The sequence below is a fragment of the Schistocerca cancellata genome, chromosome 8, assembly GCF_023864275.1.
Source record: "Schistocerca cancellata isolate TAMUIC-IGC-003103 chromosome 8, iqSchCanc2.1, whole genome shotgun sequence".
Classification (NCBI taxonomy): domain Eukaryota; kingdom Metazoa; phylum Arthropoda; class Insecta; order Orthoptera; family Acrididae; genus Schistocerca; species Schistocerca cancellata.
This window is the reverse complement of record NC_064633.1, coordinates 62,871,138-62,895,490: the sequence shown is the minus strand read 5'-3', so window position 1 is coordinate 62,895,490 and position 24,353 is coordinate 62,871,138. Positions and strand designations below refer to the sequence as shown.

The 24,353-nt window shown below is 44.2% G+C and overlaps 1 protein-coding gene across 1 annotated transcript in view; it reads right to left on the bottom strand.

Annotated features, from left to right (window-relative positions):
* Positions 1-14,588: 14,588 nt before the first annotated feature.
* LOC126095344 (myrosinase 1-like) overlaps positions 14,589-24,353 on the bottom strand; it is a 102,327-nt gene continuing 92,562 nt past the window's right edge. Inside the window, exons 9-11 of the mRNA XM_049910149.1 lie at positions 22,496-22,648; positions 22,293-22,399; positions 14,589-14,896 (exon numbers count right to left, since the gene is read on the bottom strand). Coding sequence (XP_049766106.1) covers positions 14,770-14,896; positions 22,293-22,399; positions 22,496-22,648 — 387 coding nt within the window. The 3' untranslated portion in view covers positions 14,589-14,769. The remainder of the gene's footprint in view (positions 14,897-22,292; positions 22,400-22,495; positions 22,649-24,353) is intronic.

Below are 24,353 nucleotides of genomic sequence, written 5' to 3'. Positions count from 1 at the left end.
GCCAACCTCAGAACATTATTTCAGGTCTTGCGACAAAATGGTCTTCGCTTGCGGAAGGACAAATGTGTGTTTTTTGCTCGTGACTTGCCATATCCGGGGCATGTACTCAATGCCCAAGGCATACATACCAGTCCAGAGCACCTCCGTGCCATACAAGACTTGCCTTCGCCGCAGAATTTGAAGCAGCTACAGAGTGTGCTGGGAAAAATCAATTACTATCATAAATATGTGCCACATGCCTCTTCCATTTCAGCTCCGCTTCATCGCTTACTCCGTAAGGATGTTCCGTTCGTCTGGACGACGGAATGCGAACGCGCCTTTCGCCAGTTGAAATCGGCGTTGCTTTCCAATACTTGCCTTACGTCATTCGATCCCTGGAAGCCCCTTTTGTTGATGGTGGATGCATCGGATTTCGGGATCGGTGCTGTGCTTGCACACAAAGAGGGTTCGCACGATCGCCCTATTGCCTTTGCATCCAAATTGCTCTCGTCTGCGCAAAGAAGTTATTCACAGATCGAGAAAGAAGCATTGGCTCTCGTATTTGGTGTTACAGAGTTTCATGATTTCTTGTATGGTAGTCACTTTACCATCCTCACAGACCACAAACTTTTGATATCGCTTTTTCATCCGACCAAGCCTGTACCTCCACGTGCAGCGCAGAAATTCATTCGCTGGTCTACTTTCCTCTTGCAGTACCACTACGATATCTTGTATTGGTCCACTGCTAAGCACGGAAACGCCGATGCGTTGTCCCGTTTGCCTGTTGCTGAGGATAGAGCATTCGATTCCTCCGAACTTGCTTGCATGTTCATTGATTCGGAAACCGATGACGTGGTCGAATCGTTTCCGATTGATTTTCGTCGTGTAGCTACAGCCACAGCTGCAGACCCTGTCCTTGCTACCGTTATGCGTTTTGTTGCTACGCAATGGCCCTTGTCAAAGTCACGGATCGGGGATCCGTTGGTTCGCCAATTTTTTGCTCACAAGGAGAGACTTTTTGTACGACGTGGTGTTTTGCTGTTGCGTTCTCATAATGATCAGTCCAGGGTCGTGGTCCCACGTTCGTTACAGTCCTCTGTCTTACGGCTTCTCCACCAAGGACATTGGGGTATAGTGAGAACGAAACAACTCGCTCGTCGGCACTGTACTTGGTTCGGAATTGATGCCGCGATTACGAATATGTGCTCTTCTTGCATGGCGTGTGCCGAACAACAAGCAGCACCACCGCGGAAATTCATTGCATGGCCAAAAGCCACTTCCCCTTGACAACGCTTACACATCGATTTTGCTGGTCCATTCTGGAATGCTCGATGGTTGGTTGTGGTAGATTCATTCAGTAATTTTCCTTTTGTTGTCCGGATATCTTCCAAGACGTCATCTGCCACCATCCAAGCGTTATCCGCTATCTTTTGTATCGAAGGTCTTCCACAGACTATTGTTTCCGACAATGGCCCACAATTCATGTCCGCAGAATTTCAGTCATTCTGCAAGGCCAATGGTATTAAACATCTGACGTCCGCGCCGTTTTCGCCACAGTCAAACGGTGCCGCTGAACGATTGGTCAGGACTTTCAAGTCACAGGTGTTGAAGTTGAAAGAGTCGCATTCTCGGGTGGACGCGTTATTGCTCTTTTTGTCCTCGTATCGCTCTCAGCCTCGAGATGGTCGCTCGCCGGCTGAGTTGCTCCACGGTCGCCCTCATCGAACCTTGATGTCTTTGCTACATCCGCCGCATCAGGTTCCTGTGCAGCGGCAGACACCTGCTTTTGCCCCAGGCGACGTTGTATACTATCGCAACTATCGAGGTTCACGGCGTTGGCTCGAAATGCGCATTCTTCGCTGCCTCGGCCGCGCTATGTATCTGGTTTTGGGGGCCTCTGGTGAGGTGCGTTGGCATCTCAATCAGCTGCGCCTCTGTCGTCGCACGGGATCTGCCGCTCCCCGTCTGCTTTCAGCGACGGTGCCGTCCGGTCAGCGCCCTAGGGACGCATCTACTGGCTCGCCTCAGCCCCAGGTGTTACCGACGATGCCTTCCAGTTTGTCCCATGGCGACGCGCCGCCGCCGCCGCCGCCGCCGCCGCCTGTTCTCCCGCCGGCGACGCCCGCAGTGGACGCGTCGCTGCAACCGCCGGGCGCCTTCCTGGGTCACCCGCCGCCGAACGCTTCCCGTGACCAGTTGTCCTCCGCCATGGAACTCTTGCCCGCTCCGCACGATATGTCGTCTTCGCCCGTCGGGTTCCCCAGTCCGATGGAGGTCGACCCTTCGGCCCCTCCTGTCTCTCTACGGGCGCATACACCGCATGTTGGCGTGCACCCTGAAGCAGGTTTTCAGGCGTTTCCTAGCTCCCCTCGGTGCGAATGGCAGGGTGCGGGTGGCACAGCCTCGCCTGTTGTTAGGCTCCCCACCTCGTCGCATACGCCAACATGGGGTCCTCTCCACGGCGGGCGGAAGCCTTATGCCACAACCGTCCGCCGATTTGCGGAGGAGGAATGTGGTGTCACCGCCAGACACCACACTTGCTAGGTGGTAGCCTTTAAATCTGCCGCGATCCGTTAGTATATGTCGGACCCGCGTGTCGCCACTATAAGTGATTGCAGACCGAGCGCCGCCACACGGCAGGTCTAGAGACACTTCCTAGCACTCGCCCCAGTTGTACTGCCGACTTTGCTAGCGGTGGTTCACTGACAAATTACGCTCTCATTTGCCGAGACGATAGTTAGCATAGCCTTCAGCTACGTCATTTGCTACGACCTAGCGAGGCGCCATTACCAGTTACTATTGATGCTGTAAAACATGTACCGTCAAGAGCGATGTTCACCAATTATGGATTAAAGTTAAGCATTCCAGAAGCTACGTACGTTTTTTGCTAGTCTCAATTCTTTGTCCTGTTCCAGATCTCACGCCAGCCTGCGTGAGCTTAAACGCGTGCCTTTCGGCTTCCTTATAGTGGGTTGGCTGTCTTGCCAGTCCACAACAGTAGGTCAGTTCCCCGGACGGATGCATTTTGCCTCTTGTGTAAAGCACTTATTTGCAGGACTACATTCTTCCTCTTCAAATGTTGAAGCATTAATGCTTGGTTGAATGCGTGTGTGTAATAGAGCTATCGATATCTCAGCCTCTTGTTATGGTAACTCGAAACTAATGATGTATACAATAAATTTAAACAAATCATATCCGAATTTAATGAGCAGCGTCTAGTGGATGCAACACCATACTAACACCTGTCAGCTGCAGGAGTAAAGTCTTAGAGTAAAATTAGTGAACGTTTTGCCCAGATGATAGTGAACACACTTGTTTAAATAAAGACTTATGTCCCGAGCTGAATGAGTGCTTGTAATACAGCTATGGATATCTCTGTCTCTTGTGGCGGTAACACGACACTAATGCCGTAGATAATAAATTTAAATAAATTATATTCGAACTGAAGCAGCAGCGTCTAATGGAGTCAACACAATACTAACTCGTCTCAGCTGCAGGAGTAAGCTCTTAGAGCAAAATTAACGTCCATTTTGCAAGACGATGGCGAACACACTGGATGGTGATACCGCCTCTAATTGTTTAAATAAAGACTTATGTCCAGTTCCTAGGATGAGGTGAGTTAGGTTAGTGGAGGTAGCCCACGTGCCCTTTCTTTCCCGCCATTTTCTCAGATTAGCAGTTGTAGCCCAAGTGCCCTCTCTTCCCCTGCCAAAATTCAAACTTCCAGCTAGTTCATAGGAAGTGGATTCTGACCCTTTTGACAGAGATGGTGGTGAATCTTGGCGTCCATCAAGCAACAGTACTAGCTCAGAAGATGTTTCGGTAAGTATACAAAAAATACAAAAATATTTTTTACTGGTGATCATTGTTCAGTGGCTTATAACTTTGTTTCCCGTAACATTGCTCTCATAGTTGATCGTTGCTTTTGTGTTAATGAGACACCTTTAGGGCCTAATTTTAGTGACCACTGATTGTAATAATAGTATAGTTTTCACGGCTACAAACTTGTAAGAATATTTTTGTTATTAATGCCACTTCAGCGGCATCTATTGATTTGTGTGCCGGCCGCGGTGGCCGAGCGGTTCTAGACGCTTCAGTCTGGAACCGCGCGACCGCTACTGTCGCAGGTTCGAATCCTGCCTCGGGCATGGATGCGTGTGGTGACCTTAGGTTAGTTAGGTTTAAGTAGTTCTGTGTTCTAGGGGACTGATGACCTCAGATGTTGAGTCTCATAGTGCTCAGAGCCATTTGAACCATCTATTGATTTGTGTGGCATGTGACTATATCTCACGGACGTTCTGTGACTATTTTTCTATTAACATTACAGCTTGAAATAAGTAGAGCAAATGAAGTATCATCCCAGAAACCAAGCTCTTCAAGAAGAAGTGGAAAAAAAATTAAGGCCAAACGTCGACATAAAGCGGATCAGTAGTATGTGTCTTCTAAAACCAACGAGACTGTTGAGGCAGCATCTTTGGGAAGCCCCTGTAGTTGTTCAAATAAGTGCTACAGAAAACTAATCGGAGAAGAAACAACATTTTCCACTCGTTTTGGGATATCGGAAACTTTAACGCCCAGAATACTTACCCAATGTGCTCTATGAAAATGGTACCAAAAATGCGAAGGTTCGTTTCACTTTTTTTAAACACGAAAGGACCAAGTGTCAAAAATTTACTTTACCTTGTTCTGCTTCAAATTTCTTTCTTTCACAGCTATCCAAAAAAGACAGCAAAGCAAATTTCATCTAGAGCTGTTACATTTTCATACAATGTGAAAGTAAATGGAACGGAAGTTATGATATGCAAGCAAGCTTTTTTCAGAGTTCATGGTTTACAGAACCGCACAATAAGAGTGAGGAATTTGCAACAACAAATGAAGTTGTGTCGCGCAGTTCCAACATAAAATGGAAGAGGTTTCTATATTAAATTTTACTATAAGGTATCCATTATAACCAAATAAAATAATGTTGAAGTGTAATAATAATACGAAGTAATGTATCATCTCATGTGCTCTTTTCAAGACGAAGCCGTGCAAGGTGTCACACACTTCCTCGATGCTATACCAAAATATAACAGCCACTATAGCAGGCAGCAGAATCCCAAAAAAGTATATTTTGGATGTGATCTCACAATTGCATCTTTATTTCGGGATAAATACTCCGAATACTGCAAGGAAAAGAGTGTCCCTACTGTCTCACAAAGCAAATTCAGGGCAATTTTGGTGTCAAAATTTAACATAGGCTTCAAACTGCCGAAAAGCGACACATGTTCAACATGTAATGCCTTTCTAACAGCAACGAGTAACCCAGAATTATGTACAGAAGAATTACACAAAGGAAAAAACAACATGAGTTGCATCTAAGAAAGGCTGACAGCGGGCAAAATATGATCGTGTCTTTAACTTCTCTGGCTAAAGAGAATGTGAAAGAGAACCATGTAATAGCTATGGCCTAGCAACAAACGTTTCCCACGCCCAAACTAACAGATGACCCAGCTTTCTACAGTATCCACGATTGTGGGTCAAATAAGGGATCATGTTTCTGTGGAGAGAGAAGGACGGAGGAAGGGGTTCAGCTGAAGTTGGGAGCTGTTTATTAAAGTACTTGGAGATAACTAGATAACTAACACTCAAGCCAAAAATCTCCACATAATCACAGACAACTGTAAGGGCCAGGCAAAGAATTGTTCTCTTATTGCCCTGGAAAGGGCTCTCGTTGCCACCAAATTATTTGAATCTGTGCAGCATTGTTTCCCCGTGATAGATCATACTAGACTTCCTTGCGGTCGTGATTTTAGTCGCAGTGAAATTTATGCGTGAAACAGACGTCCATAGTATACACGCCAGATGAATGGGCAGAAGCAGTCAAATCTGCTAGTCCAAAAAATTTCATTGTGACGAAAATGCAGACAAGACTTCAGAAGCTTTGGCGATTTGAAGTCATTAATCTCGATACCAGCTCTATTCAGATATGGAGATCTCATTCGTTTTAGCGAAGCGACTCAATTTAAGTTTGAGTATAAAGATCCCTTCACACTAAGTGTGAAGCACTGCTACTCAGATACAGGAACCTTCACGTCAGTGGATCTACGTAGCAAGAGGAAAGGAAGACCTGCCGAAACACATCAATTTCATATGCCAATAAAGTATAGAAACCCATTTCAAATTAATCAGAAAAAGACTGATGACGTACTGTCTCTTATGACTTACATACCTGCAGCATATAAAAGCTTTTTCCGGTCATGTGCTGGAAATAATGTGAACGATGATGAAGTAGAAGAACATCCTCGTTTTCACATTTACAGTGTATAATAAAGTATTAGACTGACTTATCTATTATGTATGTGTGTATGTGAAAGTGCAAAAATTGTTGAAAATTACTAGTTGATACAAAATTTTCCAAATAAAACCTTTAAAACGTATTTTGTGTTCTAAATTATTTTCAGGGAGATACAGTCATAAGCCATTTTCGACCACATCGTAATTAAAATGACAAATTAAGGTTACATAACAGAAAGAAGATAATGTATTTTACACAATGTCTTCAACATTTATATACTTCCATGAAATTTTAAAGTCGCTATAGCTCAAAACTAGTTGAATGTGGCTTATGGCTATATCTCTCCGACTCCTTCAATTACGAAATTACGCATGCAAATTGCTTTAACTTCAAACTGAGTAAAGCCTAGCGAAATATATAAGTTTAATTATTACGATAATGGGTTACTTATTTTGAGTAATGAAAAATAACACCACAGCATTCAGTTGGCTGGTTTTACAAGATGACGGTGAAGGCAATATGTCAAAATTTTGTATATATGTCGTTATGACTATAAACCCCAGAATTGTTGGCCAATTGTCCACGAAACCAATGTAAATGGCGCCCTTTTCGTCCCAAAAACCGGTAGCCATCGTTTTTCGATTCGAAAATGGAGATTGCTTAAACATTTTGGTTTGGACGAACTTGATTGGCACCACTGTATTAACTGTTTTTTCGATTCTGCGTTGGTGTACGATATCCACGTCTTATCGCCAGCAACAACGTGTTAAAACAACTCATCTCCATATTGTCCTTAGCACCCATTCTTTTCTCTCTGTGATGATCAATCAGTATTTTTGATACCTACCCCGCAGATACTTTTGTGATATCCGGGCTGTGCAGTGAAAAATTCATTAGCCAGACCACTAACCGTCAATCGCCGATCACTTCGCAGTTTTTGGTTCACTCGATCAACGATGTTGTCAGTACGAATACTGGGCCTGCTACTCCGCAGCTCATCGTGAACATTTGTGCTGCCATTTTCAAACTCTCGACACCACTTTCGAACTTGTTTGACATTCATTATTTCACGTCCATACACTAGACAAAATTCACGGTTTTTTTCAGGAGCTGAAGAGTCTTTTGCCAGCAAAAATCTAATCACACCGCGCAATGCACAACTGGCTGAATGTACCACTGTCTCGCCAACTACGATCACCTCTCAACGACTGGAAAACGACCACTGAATGAAACCGACACAGCAGTAGTTTCCTAAAGAGACGGGAGACTGAGTTACTTATGTGACACTTCATTAAGGCATGCCGTCAGTTAGACATTGGTCTCAGGACAGGACCTCATTTTAGGAATATGCCTCGTAGATGATAAATGTATATACTGTATGATAGACACACACACACACACACACACACAGGTAGCGGATAGAGCCCTACGTCAGAATACTTTAAGCGCGTCTACGATATGAGGGATACTAATTGCAAGTACACAAAGACATTAATTGGGAATAATTACAATCTGTAGAAACTGATTTTACTGACCTTTTCGCTTAGGTATGACTCAAATGAAATGCCCCTCTGTTGCGCTGTCTGTATTAACAAAAAGATGTACCACCTGTTTTATTAAGGTATTTAATTGATAGGACAATATCTTAAACAGTCAGTCTGAATGTGGTTAACTACTTCTTGATGTCATAGTAGATAATTCGCTCGCAAGTTTTCGTTTCATTCACCTTTTTAAAGCTGGTCCTTTCCTGCATCCTGTATCTATAATTATCAAAAGACGTATAACCACTGGAGTTGCTCCAAAAACTGAATCGCATCTGATGAATTGTATTGTATTGTATTGTATGTTCACCGGGGACCTAGAAACGACAGAGAGGCCTCCGCCGCCCCACACCGAGCCCAGGGTTATTGTGCGGTTCGGCCCCCGGTGGACCCCCCACGGAATGTCTCACACCAGACGAGAGACGAGTGTAACCCCTATGTTTGCGTGGTAGAGTAATGGTGGTGTACACGTACGTGGAGGACTTGTTTGCGCAGCAATCGCCGAAATAGTGTAACTGAGGCAGAATAAGGGGAACCAGCGCGCATTCGCCGGGTCAGATGGAAAACCGCCTAAAAACCATCCACAGACTGGCCGGTTCACCTGACCTCGACGCAAGTCCACCGGGCGGATTAGTGCGCTCCTTCTCAGTCCGGAAAACCGTGCGTTAGACTGCACGGCCAACCGGGCGGGCATCTGATGAATAAGCTTCTCAATTTTCTGTATGCATCAAGAAGAAGTTGCAATGTTGTTGATTTACGATGTTTCGTTCGTAGTGGATGTTTTCAAGTATTCATAATAACTACACTCTAGACTCTAAATCTAATTACACCGTGGGGAGCAAACTCACTGGCTTTTACTTTTGGTGTTATGGCCTAGACGTCTTTATTTATTTAGTCCTTTTATCTGGGAATAATGCGACCATCCAGCCGTCTCTTTCACCTAGCCAGGCATTCTTCATATTTTACATTACATAGACTGTTGTAAGCATCTTGTACCAAGTTTGGAAATTAAAAATTACAATAGTACAGATACGAAAACACACACACAGTTTATATTTATTAACGACACGTACTACAATAAATAGAAATTAAGAGAAGGTAGGTCTTAATTATAAGCGTTAGTACATTGGGCATGACAGGAATGGGTTGAAGAGAGGGGGAAACAGTGACGTTAAACTCACAATTAAGAAATGTCAGCGAAAACAAAGTGGCGTGAGCCATAGCGAAGCTAAAAGAGAAATAAACATAATTGAGAGGAACATAGGTTTTATTGTTTGACAGAGAGGCAACTGGTCACTTACGTTAATTTTTGAGGAATTCTAATGAGGGTAAGAGAAGGAAGTCCATCAACTTCTCCTTAAAAGAAACACGGCATTGAATTGTGCGCTGAATGCAGGGTAGCTCCATCCAGAGGATGAACGCAGCAACAGCTGAGGAATGTGCGAATGTTTTTGTTTTATGAACGGGCACAGTAGGACTTGTGTTTCAGTTATGATGAGCCACAGCTGTTCAATATCTTGCGTGAGGTGCGGGGCTGGGGTGTTTTTGCTCTGAGGAGCAGATGAAGTACACATAGCGAGTGGGAGCCACATAACCTGACTGACCACAATCACCCAAAGTCGGCGTATGAAGTACTGCCGTCTTCATACAGAGGAATGTTGGAGGTGTGACACAGATGAAGCATTCGCAGTTAGTTCCAACCGTCTGGCGTTTCCGCTACTGATGCCACGACGAATTACATCATCTGACAAGCACTTGTCGAAGTCATAGAAGCCGGCCGGAGTGACCGTGCTGTTCTAGGCGCTACAGTCTGGAACCGAGCGACCGTTATGGTCGCAGGTTCGAATTTTGCCTCGGGCATGGATGTGTGTGATGTCCTTAGGTTACTTACGTTTAAGTAGTTCTAAGTTCTAGGCGACTGATGACCTCAGAAGTTAAGTCGCATAGTGCTCAGAGCCATTTGAACCACTTTTGAAGTCATAGAACGTAGAATCGCTACTGTATTGCGTGTTTGTGTGTATGTGTGTGTTTGTAGAACTACGTGCAGCGTGATAATATAACTAATGTTGTGATTATCACATGATGAAGTTTACGTACTTACTTAACAGACACATGTACTTTAACAAAAATACCAATTTAAAAGAGAGGTTTCAAGAAGGTAAAATTCTTTATAAATTGAATACATTGCATGGGGGCTTAATTATTTATCTAATATGCAAATTTTTTAATTTTTTTTGGTAGCTGTATGTCCGATTACGAAGTCTCGTAAACGGTTGGCCCTGACTAGTTTTAGTACGCAATCTGACTGCATAGAATAACAACAAAGAATGAAACAAAACTTCCGTTAACACAATTAATTAATTAAGTCCCCAGCAACTATAAAACCTACGAAACAACAAACACAAGTGTAACTGTTCTGTGTGTGGAAGTGTGATTCAACGTACACATCTGGCACGGTTCTTCTTCAATAAGACAAGAAATTTCAAGTACCATTTATATTGAAGTAATTAAAAAAATAGAAATACTATAATTACGCAAGAAAACCAGAATTACACTCTAACACAAGAACACCAGCCAGATGCTTTGTTGACTGAACCTGTAATGACGCATTATTTAAGACATTGAAATAATAAAAAGAAAAGGGAATATTTTTTTTTACCTCATATATATTGACGAAAACCACTCTGATCGTTACAATATCTCCATTCGAACAACATCTGCTGTCTAGCCCATCAGAACTGCATAAAACATGGAACAAGCACTCTCCACTACGACATCTCAACAACTCTCCACTCCGACTTCACGACAAGCACTGTCCACCACCGCATCTGAACGACTACTGCTTGTGGAGGCGGCTGAATAATACTCTCTGGCGCAATCTCTGGCGCTGTGACTCAGTGTAGCCACCTTTCAACATTCGGACGTTATTTTATACACCGATCAGCCATAACAGTATGATCACCAGCCTACTGTCGATATAAACACATCCAGGCGATAGCAGCGTCATCTGGCGAGGAATGACTGCTAGTCCGACACACGCACTTTGCATGTAGTATCAGAGAGCGTGCTGTCCGTGTGTAGAATAGGGAAGGGGCCGATCGATGTCAGTTTGGTCGAGAGCAGATTTTGACGGCCTGGAGGCTCGGCACGAGCGATTCGGAAACTGCACGACTTGTTGGGTGTTCGAGGAGTGCCTGTGGTGAGTGCCTTCAGCACGTGACGAAATCAAAGTGAAACCACATTCAAACGCTGTGGAACTGGGCGGTCTCCCCTCGGACGTCGTAGGCTAGGCTACGTCATTGGCCGGGAGGCCCCTTGCGGGGCAGGTCCGGCCGCCTTGGTGCAGCTCTTATTACATTCGACGCCACAATGAGCGACCTGCGCGCCGGATGGGGATGAAATGATGATAAAGACAGCACAACACCCAGTCCCTGAGCGGAGAAAATCCCCGACCCAGCGTGGAATTGAACCCGGGCCCATAGCACGACAATCCGTCACGCTCACCACTCACAAGGGAACATCCCCATCGCACCCCCCTCAGATTTAGTTATAAGTTGGCACAGGGGATAGGCCTTGAAAAACTGAACACAGATCGATCGAGAAAACAGGAAGAAGTTGTGTGGAACATTGAAAAAATAAGCAAAATATACAAACTGGGTCGTCCATGCGTAAGATATGCAATATTAAGAGCACTGTAAGGCGTGGAGCTCCGTGGTCCCGTGATTAGCGTGAACAGCTGCGGAACGAGAGGTCCTTGGTTCAAATCTTCCCTCGACCGGAAATTTTAACTTTTTATTTTCAGTTTATGTGAAAAACTCTTATGTTTTCATCACTTTTTTTGGAGTGATTATTACATCCACAAGAAAACCTAAATCGGGCAAGGTAGAAGAAACTTTTCACCCATTCGCCAAGTGTACTAGTTAGGTGGGTCGACAACATGTTCCTGTCATGTGACGCACATGCTGTCACCAGTGTCGTATACAAAATATCAGACGTGTTTTCCTGTGGAGGAATCGGTTGACCTATGACCTTGCGATCAAATGTTTTCGGTTCCCATTGGAGGGGCACGTCCTTTCGTCAATTAATCACACGGTTTTGTGGTGCGGGCGCAAAACACAGACACTAAACTTATTACAGTGAACAGAGACGTCAATGAACGAACGGACAGATTATAACTTTGCGAAAATAAAGAAAGCAAAATTTTCAGTGGAGGGCAGATTTGAACCAAGGACCTCTCGTTCTGCAGCTGTTCACGCTAACCACATGACCACGACGCTCCTCACCTCACATTGCCCTTAATATTGCCTATGTTACGCATGGACGACCCAGTTTGTATATTTTGCTTATTTTTTCATAGTTCCACACAACTTCTTCCTGTTTTCTCGATTGATCTGTGTTCAGTTTTTCAAGGCCTATTCACTGTGCCAACTTATAACTAAATCTGAGGGGGGTGCGATGGGGATGTTCCCTTGTCAGCTATAGGGGCGGTCTGGCAGACTGGTGAAACAGTACAGGTGGCAAACAGTGGCGGATCTAACATCAGACTTTTAATGTCGGTAAGACTGTAGGCGTGTCTGAACACACACTATTCCCAACATTCCCAACGATGGGCCTCCGCAGCTGACGAACCAGGCCTGTGTCAATGTTAACAGAACGACATCGGCAATTAGGGGCGACTGAAATTGGCGTGTGACCATCGGCACTGGATGTTGGCGCAGTGGCACAATGTTGTATGAAATGAGGAATCATCAAGATATGACCGAGCTGACGGTAGGGCGCGAATCCGTCGCCTTCCAGGGGACACCTCCTTGACACCTGTACTGCGTGAAGAAGACAAGACGGCGGCGGATCCATTATGCTCTGGGAAGCATTCACGTGGGCGTCCATACGTCCAGTGGAGCTCGTGCAAGGCACCATCACGGCCAAGGTGCATCAACACCGGTTGCAGACTACGTGCACCCCTTCGTGCGATTATGTTTCCCCACGGCAGTGGCATTTTTCAACAAGCTAATGCGCCATGTCACAAGGCTAGGAGTGTGATGGAATGGTTGGAGAAATACAGTGGCGAATTGCAACTGATGTGCTGACCCCCCAACTCACGAGATCTGAACTCGATCGAAAACATGTGGGATGTGACTGAATGTGGCGTCAGAGCTCATCGCCCCTCTCCCCAGAATTTGCGGGCGTTAGATGACTTACGTGTGCAGATGTGGGGGCAACTCCCTCCAGCGAAATACCAAGGCCTCATTTCTTCTATGCTACGGCGCGTCGCCACTGCTATACGTGCCAAAAGTGGACATTCCGACTAATAGGTAGGTGTTCATAATGTCCTACCTGAGCAGTGTATTTTTTATAGGAGCACTGAAAATTTTTGGCCGGCCGCGGTGGCCGCGGTGGCCGTGAGGTTCTAGGCGCTCCAGTCCGGAGCCGCGATGCTGCTACGGTTGCAGGTTCGAATCCTGCCTCGGGCATGGGTGTGTGTGATGTCCTTAGGTTAGTTAGGTTTATGTAGTTCTAAGTTCTAGGGAACTGATGACCACAGCAGTTGAGTCCCATAGTGCTCTCAGAGCCATTTGAACCATTTGAAAATTTTTCTTGTGTAGCGTAATTTATGAAAACTACTCGTGTATGTTCTCTTTTTTTGCGTTTCTTGTCCAAATGGATTTTTCTCACTGTCGACTTCATTGCATAACCAAAGAGTGGAGTGGGACGATCTGATTCAGGATCTGATTCACCTTCAAGCTTTCCACGTGTGCATCACAGACGGTACTGTATATCTGCGTCAGATCAAAAACATATATTTTTTGCAATCTATTAAACAGGTATAAGTTAATATGCAGCAAAAAGCTTCATAAAGAGAATCAAGGACTCATTGATTTCATTTATGTAATTTACAATTTACAGATGTCTTTTTTCAGGCTAAATATAGTGCTTGCAAATGCATAATTTTGCTCTCTTTTATTTTAAAAGAGATATTCCAACAACGTAAATATTAGAAAATCAAAAGCAAAATGAGTTGTATTCACAAGAACAGGCAAAATGTCAAAATCATTAAAGAATAAGTACTGTTACTCTTCAACATACTTCTCATCGTAATGAGACTTCGTGAAGAACTGTAAGTGAGATTCTCTCTCTAGAACGTACCACCTCTTGTGGAAGATGTTGCCCTGGTAACTGAAGTAATAAAAGAAAAAAAGCACAGTGTGGTAGTAGCATAACGGCTTTGCCGCAGTGGTATCACCAGTTCCCGTCAGATCGCCGAAGTGAAGCGCTATTGGACTGGGCTAGCACTTGGATAGGTGACAATCCGGTCTGTCGAGCGCTGTTGGGGGGTGCACTCAGTCCTTTTTAAGCAAACTGAAGAGCTACTTGTTTGAGAAGTAGCGGCTCCGGGGAGCGGTGTGCTGACTTCATGCCCCTCCATATCCGCATCCAGTGACGCCTGGGGGCCTGATGATGACACGGCGGCCGGTCGGTCCCGTTGGACCTCCGTGGCCTGTTCGGCCGGAGATTAGTTTGTTTTTGTGTTTCAGGACTGCACTGTATTTCTGCTTCAGATCAAAAACATGTAATTGTTTTCCATTCATTAAATAGGTGTAAGTTAATAAGCAAAAAAACTTCACAAAGAAAATCATGGACACATTAATTTCGTTTATCTAATTTTAGAATTTGCAGATGTCTTTAATCAAAACACATAGCAGGTACAGCCTAGAAGCAGATGTATTAAAAACAGCGCATAAAAATGATGTCATAAGAACAAATTGCGAATTTATCGGTAGCTATTCATTGTGACACAGATATAAGAAATGCATTAACTGATTTGCGGAGTACGTCGTAATAATAAAATCAATAATGAATACCAAAAGATGCGTGACGGGTAATAAACTAGGACGTGTTACACATTAAAAGAAAAGTTTAGGTACTAGTATTTTATTTTACTGAAGTACATGGAGTGATACTGTCTCAGTATCTCTAGCGAAAGTACTCTTCTGGAACTCGTCTGGTCCCATAGATTGTGGACATGAAATGTGCAGACTCCTTTGGTGTTCTCGTTCGATCTGGACTATCGAAATCCACTTGGTACAAGCCATATTTCATCCTGCAAATTATAAAATGTAGGTACGTACATTATACTTGAATATTGCTTCTATATAAGTGAACATTAAAAGTTTATGATTGTCAGTAAAGGGATAGCAATAAAATAATGTCGTCGTACGAAATAGAAAGCAAATAATGACTAATACAGACTGTAGCTATCAAAACACTTATTAAGCATTAATCTAAAAGATTTGATAAATTCACTTATCTTTGTAAGCTGTATCTGAGTATCCTGGATTTAGCTTGTGGCAGTGTAATGAACTTTCAGTTTGCTCTGTCACATTACTTTGTAACAAACTTACACGAATCAGACTCTTCTCTTTGTTTGGCGTCAATAACACTTCATCAGTCCGCAACTCGCGGCCTCGCGGTACCGTTCTTGCATCTCGAGCACGGGGTGCCAGGTTCGATTCTCGGCGGGGTCAGGGTTTTCACCTGACCCGAGATGACTGGGTCTCGTGTCGTCTTCATCATCATTCATCACCATTACGGTCGGAGGAAGGCAACGGCAAACCACCTCCATTAGGACCTTGCCTAGTACGGCTGTGCGGGTCTCCCGCATCGTTCCTCTATGCTATGTCAAGAAGCATGGGACTTCATTTCCCTTACCATCACTATCAGATAGTATTATTTGAATCATATGGAGCCTAGGAGCTGTCATATTCTCCGTTATTGTAACTCAGAACTAAACGGACTGATAAAAAACAACACTCATGGAATTGTGGAACTGCGAAGAATTTCGCAGTAGCGCCTTTTCTGGTCTTGTCGTGATTGCTAAGATGAATTGATCCTATTTCTTATTTAATGGAATTTTCAAACTGAATTTCGACCATATTTTTAACAGAGGAGTACCAGCAAAATGGTGCCTTGCGCGGTCACGATACGCCAAACCTCACTGTGCAAATAGCCAGGGATGCGGCAACGGCATCAGTCACGAACACGATCCAAGAGACGACCGGATTACATCTGAAATCTGAGGAAGTGTTTGGCTGAATACGGTAAAATGTCTGGCGACGGAAAGAACAGACTGTCCACGGTCAGCAGCGAATTAGAGCAGTACCACAGAGGTAGCAGCTTCTTACTCGACTCCGTTGTCAGCGATGTTAATGAGCAACTGGCTACTAGTGTAGTACAGGGTTATTACAAATGATTGAAGCGATTTCACAGCTCTACAATAACTTTATTATTTGAGATATTTTCACAATGCTTTGCACACACATACAAAAACTCAAAAAGTTTTTTTAGGCATTCACAAATGTTCGATATGTGCCCCTTTAGTGATTCGGCAGACATCAAGCCGATAATCAAGCTCCTCCCACACTCGGCGCAACATGTCCTCATCAATGAGTTCGAAAACATCGTTGATGCGAGCTCGCAGTTCTGGCACGTTTCTTGGTAGAGGAGGTTTAAACACTGAATCTTTCACATAACCCCACAGAAAAAAATTCGGGTTAATTCGGGAGAGCGTGGAGGCCATGACATGGATTGCTGAACGTGATCTCCACCACGACCGATCCATCGGTTTTCCAATCTCCTGTTTAAGAAATGCCGAACATCATGATGGAAGTGCGGTGGAGCACCACCCTGTTGAAAGATGAAGTCGGCGCTGTCGGTCTCCAGTTGTGGCATGAGCCAATTTTCCAGCATGTCCAGATACACGTGTTCAACCGTTTCTTCACTCACTGCAGGCCGACCCGTTGATTTCCCCTTACAGAGGCATCCAGAAGCTTTAAACTGCGCATACAATCGCCGAATGGAGTTAGCAGTTGGTGGATCTTTGTTGAACTTCGTCCTGAAGTGTCGTCGCACTGTTATGACTGACTGATGTGAGTGCATTTCAAGCACGACATACGCTTTCTCGACTCCTGTCGCCATTTTGTCTCACTGCGCTCTCGAACGCTCTGGCGGCAGAAACCTGAAGTGCGGCTTCAGCCGAACAAAACTTTATGAGTTTTTCTACGTATCTGTAGTGTTTCGTGACCATATGTCAATGAATGGAGCTACAGGAATTTATGAAATCGCTTCAATCATTTGTAATAGCCCTGTACAAAGGAACAGCAATAATTTTGTATCCCGCCTGGTAGGCGGCGTGTGGGTCTGCTCCTGTAAACTGAAGCGTGGGCCGAATGTAGGAAGCGAGTAGGAACAGGAAAAGGTGAAGTACTGCGGTATTGCGTGTAAGTTAAAATTCTTTTACTGGTGTATGAACGTGTACAAATTATAATATTACTTTCCCTGAGATGAGTACGTACGTGCGAAGCGTACAGGCATCAATGCTAAGAGCTACTAGCCTAGAGACAAACTATCATTGAAGTAACTGAAGTAACAAAGTCTGTAATGACTAGCCCCCTATGAAGTAAAAGCTAAGTTGCTAGGTCGTCTCCTCGGAATCAAATGGGCAGAATCTGGAGCGGCGCTCGTAGAGCTGCACAGTGCCGGCTACAGGGCGCTGTCGTCGGTGTCGTAGTGCCAACCTAGCAGAGCGCACCTACGCTGTGACTTCATAGCTATCGATACCAAAAACGAGAGACTAACTAAACGGAATAACATATTTAGAAAGGAGAAGTAATATTTGCAGAAAGTATACAAGGACAATGGAAGACTGAACGACAATCAGGAAACGGCGCAATATGATGAATCCACAAGTACGGAAGAGGAGGTTGGATAAACGTTGAAAGAAACTGCTGGTATAAGAGATCCGGGGATTGATGGTTTCTAATTCGAATAATCAAAAATGGAGGAAATGAAGCAATTTAGTTAGTAACGGTATAACACCAGAACATTTCACCCACATGTATTTGGTCTACAGAATGGAAAAAGCCATTTCCATTATAATCCTAACAAAAGTGAACCAAAAATGGGTGAAAATTACAGTACAGTAAGAACAGTAGCTCTGGTACCAAATGCTTGCAAAACATAAACATGAGAATTATCGACAAGACTAATTTATGTCCATATACTACAGCAATTCATTTGACTGTGTAAACCACTCAAAAATGTGGGACGCGCTATTCTTTATGGGAATACCATATCACATTATTCAACTAGTTAGAAATCTGTACTACATGAAGAAGCGAAAAGAAAGTGAAAAACTTAGCCTACGGCTAAATTTGAAAAAAAAAAGTTACTACAGATGGAAAAATCATTCTGCAAGTCGATACATACGTATATATTTTTCGGATCTACGATAGCGAAAAGTAGCTCCTGCAGTGAGGAAATAAGAGAAATTGTACATCTTGAAAAAGCTACTGCAATTAAGTTGCAAAAGGAAAGGAAAGGAAACTGTTACAACTGACCAATTAAAAATGGCTAAAACTTTAATCTTTCCAGTTGTTTTGTACGGATGTGATTTCAGGACAATGAAATATTATGATTCGCAAGAAAATCGATTTCTTTAAATGTGGGTTTGGAGAAGGATTCTGAAAACTGCATGGACTGAAAATTGAAAAAAGAAAGACAAAAAAGAAATTCTTTGGAGGCCAGAATAGTGCAGATGAAATTAAGATGCTTTGGGCATATCATTATTGCAGGCCGGCCGGTGTGGCCGAGCGGTTGTAGGCTTTTTAGTCTGGAGCCGCGCGACCGCTGCGGTCGCAGGTTCGAATCCTGCCTGGGGCATGGATGTGTGTGATGTCCTTAGGTTAGTTAGGTTTAAGTAGTTCTAATTTCTACGGGACTGACGACCTCAGATGTTAAGTCCCATAGTGCTCAGAGTCATTTTGAACAAACAGAGTTTTTTTTTTTTTTTTTTTTTTTGAACTGTATTGATGTGCACAACGTGAACGTATATGCGGTACAACTGGACCGTAACGTGATTTTCTTGAAAACAAAGTTACAGAGAACTACAGTTATGTTACACATTTTTACATTATGTTTATTTACTTTGCATTTAGTACATAATGCATTACAACATGCATGTTACATGTATTCAGTTGAAAAAGACGTACCACGTCTTTTACAAACAGCTTTGACACTTATCGTACAGATGTTGTACAGTTCACAGTCCAATATCCCACCATGAACGTCAATGGACTTTTGCGCTCTAGCAATAACTTGTTGTGTTGCTTGTTCAATTGCCTGTGGATGGTTGCTAATGAATTCAGCAGCGTCCACGATGCGACGAAGCAGTTCATCTCGTGTAAATACACCTTCACTTTGTACACCTCTGATGTCATCCAACCCCATAAACAGAAATCTAAAGGTTTAAGGTCAGGTGATCTTAGGGGCCAGTTAATAGCACCGCCATGGCCAATCCAGCGATTAGGGTAGGTACGGTTGAGATGGTCCCTCACAGGTAAGGTAACATGTGGAGGGGCACCGTCATGTTGAAAGTACATTCCAGTTCGCTTGGCTAAAGGAACGTCTTCCACTAGTTCCACAAATGAATTTTCCAAAACATGCTGGTACCTCCCTCCCGTCAATCGCTGATTGATAGTAAATTGACTTATCAAAAGATTACCGCTCATGCCGTACCGAACACTCATGGCAAAACGAACTTGGAAATTGCTACCCACTGAAGTGTATTTTCCCGTGACGATCGATAATTATTCCATATCGTGAAAACGACTTCGTCAATGAATAGTAAGTGTGGAAGCAAATGACTGTTGTCAGTTACCCAGTGACAGAATTGAAGTCGATGGGCATTGTCGCCAACGTGGAGATTTTGGACAACGGTGTATGTGAAAGAGATACAGGTTTTTCGCATGTAATGTTTCCCATACACGCGTCTGTGGGACATTCATACGCAGGGACATTCTTTGTATGCTTATCCTGGGACTTCGCTCAACACTTGCGATAATTTGTCCCCGTTCTTACAAAGTTTGTTGACGTGCAAGCTCGGACGAAAAATGTCTACTTGTGACAGAGCCTGTTGCACGCAAAGTGATAAACACTTTGGTTATCACCCTGCGATAAGGTAACCGTCGAGTCGGAAAGCGCCTGTGCTATTATTCTCTTGCAACGGTAACACTACCGTCGCAGAAGCCATAAAAACACCATATCTGCGTATTCCTCATTACTGTAGACGTGTCCCATTCTTAGCAGCGCTTGTACGAACACAGTTAACACCGCACACTAACCAGCTAACGGATCAGTTGGCGCTACACTACGCAACGCGGCTTACACGGCACAACTGCGCAAAAATGGGTGATTGTACACTCCTGGAAATGGAAAAAAGAACACATTGACACCGGTGTGTCAGACCCACCATACTTGCTCCGGACACTGCGAGAGGGCTGTACAAGCAATGATCACACGCACGGCACAGCGGACACATAGTAGATAATAGATGTACGAGTGCAGGTTGTAGACACGTGATTGACACGTGGGTTGTGCCGTGAGTTGTGCTCGGATAGTCCAACGATAAGGCAACCGCTTGGGATAAGCGGCAAATGCGGGTTCGAGTCTCGGTCCGGCACAGTTTCATTGTCCTTATTCCATTATATAGCTGAAGGGTTTTTCGTATTCGCAACTGCGAATACATTTCGTGCATGTAACTAATTGTTACAGGAGGCACGAATATAGATCTGATGCTACAAATCTCGCTCTACTCACAATTTTTGAGGGCTGTTCCACTCTAGCGATATAAGTTTTATTACTCTGGACGCTATGCATCATTGGTCACAAAGTCACACTTAATAGATATAATGGCAATGAAGAGGACAGACAAAATCAGTAAGGTAATCTGGCACGACTCATTACAGCGCATACATTATATTTTACACAATTTTATAGCCATCCGGATGCATGTATTAACTTTAAAGGTCAGAAATAAAAAGTCTGTAAACATTAGCTTTGGAATGTGTGAGATAATTGGAGCTTCACTTAAGATGTACTTTCCGATAGAAAAAGAACAATATAAACCAACACACAAGTAGGTAACATGATGAATGTCACTCTGCGTCATTGTATCAGTGAACATAAAACTGATTCTTCTACGGGTATAAAGGCGAAAAAAGAGATATAAATCGCAGAACAAAAGACAGTTGCACCATTCAAAATGCAATCAGTAAAAATGTTATACTGCCGAAGATAAAGAAATGTTTCGCCACATGAAGATGGGTAAAAGCGCACAGCGTGTCAATACAAAAAGCGAATGGCTACTGCATGTCTTCAGAACTATCTTTACCAAATGATCGAGAGTACTGACAGTAATGAATTACACTATTTTTATCGCCATGATAACAGGATTTTTCACTTTGTGAGAACAAGTGAGAACGCTAATTCACACAGAGCAGTTACATTAATGTGACTACCTGTCGAAAGCCTGAATAACCACCTTTTTCAGTGTGGACGTGCAGAAAGACAGTGAGGTTCTAGAAGGTACCGACAAGGATCTGTTGCCATATCGATTCTAGCACCGTGGCCACCTACGCTAGGTTTCTTAGTTGAGGATCCATGCTGCAGACAGTGCAATCGAGGTGCTCCCATATATTTTCGATTTGGTTTAAATTCGGGAAGATTGCTGGCCAAGGTAGTGCAGTGAACTCACGCTGGTCCTCTTCGAGCCATCCGTGTACTCTGCGAATCGTGTGACACGATGTAGTGTCCTGCGGGTAGACGGCATCGTGCCAAGGAAAAAGAAACTGCATGTAGGGGTGGACACGGTCCCAAAGGATAGATGCATACTTATGTTGATCCATTGTGCCCTCCAGAATGACGAGATCAGTCAGGAAATGCCACGAAATCATTCCCCAGACCATAACACTTCTACCTTCGGCCTGGAGCCTTCCAACGATTGATGCAGGGCCGCACACGCCAAGAGCCATGCGTCCGAAGGAGTATAAAACGTAATTTAGCGGACGTCCAGTTGCGACGTTGGCATGCAAATTCCAGCCTTTGTCGCCTATGAATAGCAGTCAGTGTGGCTGCGTGAACCAGATACGTGCTGCTGAGGCCCATGTGCACCAACATTCGCTGAACCGTCGTTAATGAGATACTGCTGGTAGTCCCTTATTCATTTGGGTGGCCAGTTGCTCAACAGTTGCACGTCTTTCACCCATGTCATCTATTGATCCACGCTGCATCGAAGTTGCCTCGGCAGTAGTTTTGTATAATTTCATTTGGCATGCAAGATATACTTTAACCACGGTGTCACCCAAACAGTTTACAGCCTTCACCGTTTCGGAAATGCTTCCACCCGTGGCCCGAAGGCCGATGACCATACCCTCTTGCACGTCAGGTGAATCGCTCCATTTCCATGACGGCGACATTGCACGCTTTCCCCGTCACCCTTTCTCGCTTTATATACTCTCCACCGCTAGTGCTGCCACCTACCATATGTGACTGGTTTTTGCGCGTCGACGTCGAATGGAGGTGGTGGTCAGATTAATGTGACTGCATTGAGTATTAATTTATCGCAACAATCATTAAGCTAAATCATAGCTCGGATAACTCACGAGTATCCCAGTTGCCACTCCAGATTATCCATGAGACTCCAGCACGTGTAGCCGACCACGGGAACGTTGTCTAGGTTCACAGCTTGCAAAAGGGCTGGAAGGAAAGCCTGGAAGAGACAACAATTTAGGTAGGCTATTAGCGGCTCTTTAAAATAAGTGATACAATAATTGGACGCAGATCTCGTTAGCAATCGCGTACTCACCGCAAAATACTCTACTCTGTCCGTGTCGTTCAGACCGACGCTACCGTTGTTGCCTAGGCCATTTTCCGACACGAAAATGGGGTATCCAGGGTATTCGGCAACCACCCAGTTCAGTATCTTTCTGAACCCTGCGGCTGACTGATCGAGTGGAATCTGAAGCAAGACAAATACGTGTCTGAGTCATGCATATGAGAGATATTGACAAATAAGTAGACTTCGTGTATACATCCAGTGTCATTCATAGTATGCTTTTGTCAGCAATAATTACGAATATTTCTGCATCTCGTTGGGCGTATCTGTCAGAAAAGAACTGCGTAAGGAGAGCACACTGAACCACTCACCTATTGCGTGAGACAGTGTAAGGAACGTCACATGCACTAAATAACAATGACGTGCGTTGGGAACTTAGGTGAGTCGGAGAAGACGCAGTGTTAATACCAATATTCGGCGACGTTATTTCTTTATTTTTCTTAATCACTGTGGAAATCATAGCGTCGAGTGAAAAACTTTAGGGAACCCAGCAGGCATTTGTAGTATGGCTGTGAACCTGCCCGTGTACTTTAGGAGTACTTTTCGAATTACCGCGAGGAGTTGATTGAGGCGAGCCATAGCGTCCAGAGGGAGAGAACTAGTGGCACAAGTTGAGCTGTGAGGGCAGGTCGTGCGAGGGCGCACGTCATGTAGTGTGATAGCTTTTCCGCTGGCCGTCGTGTTGCGAGTCTCCCGCTCAAACCCTACCGCCTACTAGTATTTATTATTTAGTCCACATTTGGACGTCGTTGCGAGCGGAAGTACGCTGCGGCCGTGCTAGAGCTTAGCGTTACTCCGAAGTAGGCGAACAATCGGCAGCCTAGAATCAGTACAAGGTAAGGCGTGGAGGTGGGTCGAACTCGTTCATTCCCGTGAACTACTTCATTCATTTCACTCTTTGCCGTGAAGCGTTCAAAAGAAGCAGTTCATTCGCGAAGTACGGAAGCCTGGCGAAGTTGCCCAGTTCGCCGCTCAGCCGCGGCTACGCTCGCTTCGCCTCGCTCGTACAAAAAGTTTCGTAATACTTCATAATTTTACCAACAGATGGCCGAACTATGCAGTAACGTGCACGCAACGTTTTACGCTCTTACAGCGTCTGAGCTAACTTAAATAGAGCATGGTCGAAGGGGACAAAGGAAAGATAAACAGAGAAGCCTGTCACATATAAAGAAGGTATTACATTTAATCTTGCTCGACATTTTCTCATGAAGCGCCCAAAAAAGTTTTTATCTGCCAAGTGAAACATTATTTGTTGTATTAATGGACTGAAAACTAGGACTACCAACGAAATGCATTCCAATTTTATGTTCCTTTTAAAATTTAATCCAAAATAGAATGTGTATGTTTACCACTGTCAGAAAGTCTATATATCTACGTTAAGCAATTATTCAGAAGTTTTCCTGTAGTTTTTATTTTTGTTGAGAATAATAACCCTCCAGATTCAAAACAGTTTAAACTGTCACCTGTAGTCATTGGTACGATTTCAGGTAAAATCCCTCTTTCAGTGTTATTAACAAACCTTTTATTTTCATGTTGGCTGTGCGTGCTCACACAGCTAGCCTCTTCGTTTGTATCTGTAATATTCATTTGTCCGCAAGCGCTGCCAACGATAGGCTACCGGTAGACGCGAAGTATAACTGAACTGCACAAATAGTCACGGGTAAAGATGTCAGTACTGCAGGAAGCAGCTGACGCTGCCTTCCCCTCGCCCCTCACCACAACAACCCCTCGCAAACCTATCGTTTCCCACAAACGCCGCGCGATTCGTCGACAGGTAGTAGAGGGGGGACTGAAGTGAAGGGAGAATGAGTGACGTAGCGCCTATGTA